The sequence below is a fragment of the Tupaia chinensis genome, unplaced genomic scaffold (genome assembly GCF_000334495.1).
Source record: "Tupaia chinensis unplaced genomic scaffold, TupChi_1.0 Scaffold141414_1, whole genome shotgun sequence".
NCBI lineage: Eukaryota > Metazoa > Chordata > Mammalia > Scandentia > Tupaiidae > Tupaia > Tupaia belangeri.
This window is the reverse complement of record NW_006201276.1, coordinates 377,700-383,731: the sequence shown is the minus strand read 5'-3', so window position 1 is coordinate 383,731 and position 6,032 is coordinate 377,700. Positions and strand designations below refer to the sequence as shown.

At 38.8% G+C, this 6,032-nt stretch overlaps 1 protein-coding gene across 5 annotated transcripts in view; it reads right to left on the bottom strand.

Annotated features, from left to right (window-relative positions):
* Positions 1-6,032, bottom strand: part of CLCN5 (Cl-/H+ antiporter 5) — a 228,122-nt gene that overhangs the window by 17,405 nt on the left and 204,685 nt on the right. For 4 of the 5 annotated variants that reach the window (XM_014581965.2, XM_006163148.3, XM_006163147.3 and 1 more), the window contains 2 exons: positions 3,394-3,516; positions 2,179-2,385 (listed from right to left, as the gene is read on the bottom strand). The exons of the other annotated variant lie outside the window; for it this stretch is intronic. In XM_014581965.2, coding sequence (XP_014437451.1) covers positions 2,179-2,385; positions 3,394-3,516 — 330 coding nt within the window. The remainder of the gene's footprint in view (positions 1-2,178; positions 2,386-3,393; positions 3,517-6,032) is intronic. 5 annotated transcript variants of the gene reach the window in all.

Genomic DNA, 6,032 nt, shown 5'->3' with positions numbered 1-6,032 from the left:
AGAAAGTGAGAGCTCTGGTACTAGTTGTAAAGACTTGAAATTCATAGCTATAATAGCTTTCACTTGAGAAGGATGAGGACAGACAACAGGTTAATGGAGAAAGGGATTTTCGGTGACTATGTTTAGGATAAATTAGGAGGGAGAAGAAAGAATCTGGTGGGCAAGTTTGCTTTAATTTTATTCTATAGGGTAGAGTGAAGTCTATCTATGCTCTTCTTTTTCAAACTTCAGTTTTACTCTCAAACATCTGCTCATGGAGACATTGACACAAAAGGGCTGATGCTGATGGTAAAAACAACAGGAAAAAAACATGAAAGAAATGTTTAGACTTCCTAGTTGAATAGTAAGATTCAAATATTTATAAGTCTAGTCAGAGAAATACATGGCATTGGTACAGAGAAACAGCTGAATCAAACCAGCAGATGGCATAGTGGTTACATCGCTGGACTCCCACATGGCTGACCATGATTCAAGTCTCAGACCCAGTATCTTAAAAAAACTCAAACAGGGTACATATGTATGCATGCCCAAGATCCCAAGAGGAGAATGGAAGAGAAGGGATCCTGGTGTGGCCACCCCCCAGGAAGTGATTTCTCATTTTCCCTCTCACTGTCTTTGTCTCTCTCTCTCTGGCAGCGCACATGCACTAAGGCAAAAACAAACAAACAAACAAACAAACAACAACAACAAAAAAAAACTCAAAAAATTCCCTTTCATATATATGGAACTATTTTAATACAAATGCCAATTTTATGAAGTAAAATTAACCAGTTATCTGTAGTTCAAAATTTACCTCCACTCATGCAAAAATAGTCAAGACTTTACTTTTGTTCATCAACATGTTTTTTTCAACCTTTTAGCTTCTATTATACATTATTCCTGCTTAACATCCTTGCCAATCAGATGCTACTCTCTACTACATGACAGGTAGCTAAATACCTACTCTGATTTCCCCAGCTCTTCCTTCTTGGCTTCTCTCTTTTCTAATTGTGCCAGGAAATTTCCCCCTTGAACTACTAAAATTTATTCCATATATGAAATCTCAGCATTTTTGAGTTTCCTTCTGGGTCTTATGGTTAATATTTTTTTGTTGTGTTATTTTCAGAAGAGATCATTAGTATCTAGTTTCATAAAAAGATCATTTTTAATAAAATGATTTTGGACTTGGTCCATGACATATGTGCCAAATGTTCTTCCTCCTCAAAATAGCATAAATCAACAACTGTATAAACATGAGAACTACTACAAAGATGCTGTGGTGGGACCAATTTAGCTGGGTTGAGACAGAAGGGACAGAGAGGTGCAATTCAAGTGTAACGCTAGGTGGAAGTAAAGGATGAAAAAGCTGACTTCTAAAACACATGAATTTATATTTACTCTTCTACAAGAATGATTTTTTTAAGAATTATTTTATTTTAACTTATTTATTTATTTATTTATTTTAATTTGACCAGAGAGGGACAGAGCGAGAGCAAGAGAAAGTGAGAAAGCAAGCTGCCAGGTCTGGGACTCAAGCAGTGGTTGGCCACATGGGAGTCCAGTGCCCTTAATCACCATGCTACCTGCTGGCTTCAGGAATGAACTTCTTTAAAATCTATTATTTTTATAACTTATTTTATAATAGAAGCAACATATACTTGTATAGTACTATCTAAAATAAAAAGTTAAAAGTTTTGACTTCTTCACTACTATCTCGCTCACCAAAGGTAGACATTTTCAACAGTTTGGGGTAAAACTGCTTTCTAAACACTTCCTTAGTAGTGTATATTTAGTTTTTTAAAAACACTAACTGAATTATATTATACACATTATCCAGGAACTGGCTTTTACCTTAAATGTGTTTTATAGCTAGCATTCCATGTCGTATATTTAAGATTATCACTTTTTATTTTAGCAGTTGCATAGTATTCTATAATATGGACCAAATACTGTTTATTCAATTAGTCCTCCATTTATGAATATTTGGGTTGCTTCAGTTTCTCACTGTAGTGACAAATGCCATATACCTTTGTGCAAACACATGCCAGAATGTCTGTAGGATAAATTTCTAGGAGTGGAATTGCTAGGCCAAAGGGCATTTACAGCGACACATTGGTAGGGTCCCCAAATTTTCATCCTTAACATTGTACCATTTCTGCTCTCTCCCAAAAAGAGACTATCAGAGCTATTTGTTATTACCTCTCTGCGCTTGGCTTCATTCTTCTGGTATTTGTTGAAGCAGTGGCATAGGATATTTCCACAGCAGCAAGCCACATGCACCAAGGGGCCTTCTTTGCCCAGGCTCAAGCCTGACGATACTGCCAGCACCAAGGTAATGGTTTTGATAACCAGAGTCCACTTACCCAAATAGCCCCTAATAATGAAACCACTCAAGATAGTTTTTATCTGCAGGTCAAACACAGAGAGTTGGAATATAGACTAAGGAAATAAATAAGGCTAACGAGCAAAAATTCATACCTTATTATAGAACCTGCACCTTTTGAATGTGAGACATATAAACACTTCACCTACAGTGATCCCACCTTGGGAGGGAGCCCAGGAGCCTGGGAACCCGGGAGCCCAGGAGCCCAGGAAAATGTAAACTGTTCTTTAAGCTTTAACATTCTATTTTTTTGAGGGGTGAGGATCATGCAATAGCTGGACAAAGGTATACTGTAACTGTGAATGTGTGTGTGTGTGTGTGTGTGTGTGTGTGTGCCCCCAAGTGTGTGTGTGTGGAGACGGGGAAGGCAGAGAGGGAAGGATAGGTGTTCTCTCTACTTTACAAAATAGTGATCCCAGAGGCATGTTCTGAGAGGGCCAAGATTAATGTCCCTGAAACAACCTTAAAGGCTAGATAGACCCTTGATTCCCTGCCAAAAAAAATCTATGACAATTACTGGGTCAGGAAACAAAGAGGGCAAGGTTATCCCAGTAACCTAAAATCCCTGTGGTTTCTTAACTGTCAGTCACTGTTAAGCAATTTAAACCAAAAGTAGATTAAAATAGGGAGTTGGTCGCCCCCTACCCCCTTCTAGTCTAAATCATGTTGTGGGAAATGTAGCAAAATGATTTTATTACTTCTGCTCTAATAAAATTGATAATCCCACTTCTTTTTCAGGTCAGACTCTTGGGATATATATACTCTCGTAGTTTCTTGGGTAGGGAGTCAGGGAGGTCTTCAGGAGCCTGGTTCAACAGGAACCCTCTGGAGGCCCAGAATCAACTCCTTTTAAGTTCCAAGTGACCCAGCCTGAGAGATCTAAAGAATGTAAAAAGGTCTTAGACGGCCTCAGAGATCTGTTCTTATTTAACATTCACCAAACTGTGGCATATGCTAGAATAGATATTAAAAATTTTTAACCAAAATGGGTTCATATTGTTACCATTTATAAACAATTTTAAGAAACTCACCTCAGGAATTCCAGAGCCACAGGCATAAGGTGCAAACACCTTGACAAGAGATACAGCAAGGAAGGCAAATAGAAGAGCCCAGAGGACGTACATGAAATAATTGACTATGTAGGCAAAAGCTCCCTGGAATGGGAAAAAAGAAGCTTGTTTTAGCCTAGACAGCCTCAGTGAAGCATGCAGCTCTTCTGAGTAGTAGTTTTTTTTCTGGAGAAAAGGTCAAAAAGAAAAAGACTAACATTAAATTGTTTGCTTGTTTCTGGATTGTCAGTAAAGTAACTATGGAAACACTATTAGGCCACTTGGTACTGAAAATGAGATGTTTTGCTATACCCAATAGGAAATTTACAATGGAGTCAAGGATAGACAAGGAGGAAGGGCAAACTAAAAATCTTGAAACAAAACTCACTTTTTATGAGTGTTTTGATTGGTTTTGTAGTCAAATATTCATGATTCTATGTCAATTTTACCAAAAAAATCTCAACAGCCTTTTTTGTGGGGAGAGGTTGAATGACTGAATTTTGGCTACACCTATAAAGTGAAGACTAGCTCTAAAATTCACCTTTGGCTACTTATCTTGATGCCAAATTCCCAAAGGGGGTTACAGTGCCAAAATTCTTGGGTGTTTATTATTTTCTTTTAAAATTTTTTTGGTTATATACATTTAAGATATGTAACATGTTTTGATATACATATATCTAGCAAAAAGATTACAGTCAAACAAATTCACATATCTATCACCTTCCAGTTACTTTTCCTTGTGTGTATGGTAAGAGAACCTGAAATCTACTCTCTTGTCAATTTTCAGTTCATAATATTATTAAATACAGTCCTCATGTTGTACATTAGATCTATAGACTTACTCATATGACGTAACTGCAAATTTATGCCCTTTGGCTTACTTTTCCCCCATTTCCTCCCCCCCCCATCCCTAGTAACCACTTTTCTACTCTATTTATTCAACTTCTTTTCTTTTTCTTTTTCTTTTTGAGAGGTTTTTGCTATAGGGTACATGCGCTTGCCAGAAAGACAGAAAGAGACAGAGACAGAAAGCAAGAAACCACCCCCCAGGGGGGTTGGCCACGCCACAATCCTTGCTACAATCACTTCTCCTCCATTCTCTGCTCGGGATCTTGGGCACGCACACAGACACACCCAGCATGAGTTTAAGTTGCCAGGTCCAGGTCGCAGTTGACTACAGGGGAGTCCAGTGATGTAGCCATTATGCCAACTGCTGGTCCCTATTCAACTTCTTTTTAAACTTCACATATAATAACTACATTTTTGAGAGAATTTTGCTACCACAGACTCAGCAATGAGTTTATAAATAAAAAGTTTGAGGCCCTGACAATGCCAGATTTTTCAAAGATTAAAACAGGAAGAGCTGGGCCAGCAGGTGGCATAGTTGTTAAGGCATTGGGATCCCACATGACTGACTCTGTGACTCAAATCCCAGACCCAACAACTTGAAAAACATGCAGAGTGCATGTGTGTACATGCCCCAAATCCTGAGATAATGGAGAAGGAATTGCAGCATGGCCATTCCCCTAGGAGTGATTTCTTTTTTTATTTTTTTGAGAGGCTTCTGCTATAGGGCACATGCACTTGCCAGAAAGACAGAGAGAGACAGAGAGATGGAAAGCAAGAAATCACCCCCTAGGAGGGATGGCCACACTGTATTCCCCTCTCCTCCATTCTCCTCTCGGGATCTTGGGCATGCATGCACACGCACTCAGCGTGAGTTTAAGCCACCAGGTCCGGGACTCAAACCGTAGTTGACTACATGGGACTCCAGTGACATAGCCAGTATGCCAACTATTGCCCCCACCCCCAGGAGTGATTTCTCACTTTCTCTCTGTCTCTGTCATTCTGGTGAGTGCACATGCCCTATGACAAAAATCTAAAAATCAAATAAAATAGTAATAACTATTTTCAAAATGGAGAAATAAACTTTTGAGATCATTCCTCTATGATAATAAAGTAAGACACAAAAGAAATTTATTTTTGACCAGCAGTAAGGATTCATCCACATTTAAGGGCTTGCAAATAGTAATATCTTACAGAAAAAGTAATTTTGGGGACCAGCAGATGGCATGGTGGTTACATTGCTGGACTCTCACATAGTGGACTGTGGTTTGAGTCCCAGATGCAGTGGCTTAAAATGAATGCCAGGTGCGTGTACGTGTGTGCCCAAAATCCCAAGAGGAGAATGGAGGAGAAGGGATTGCAGGATGGCTGTCCCCCTACGGGGTGATTTCTCACTTTCTGTCTTTCTGCCTCTCTCTGTGTCTCTGTTGAGTGCATGTATTCTACAGCAAAAATCTCTCTCTCTAAAACAAGGCAATTTTGAACATCAGGAGCAAATGCTTGTTGATAAAAATATTCACAGTTGAAACTCACTTAAATGACATGAAATACAAAATTCAGTGGACTTTTGACTTTTCAAAACATAAAACACTATTAAAATGATCCATTGACCTAACCAAGGAGAACTGGAATGCTCAGTATTTTTTCTGAGTTCTAAGTTTGACACAGGTTTTCCATTATCTTGGCCCCTCAGAGAAACAGATAATTACTATCTCTTTGCCTTTTTAGTGTAGCTAGAGAAGAAGACTCCAGAGGTAGGAAACACTAAGGGAAAG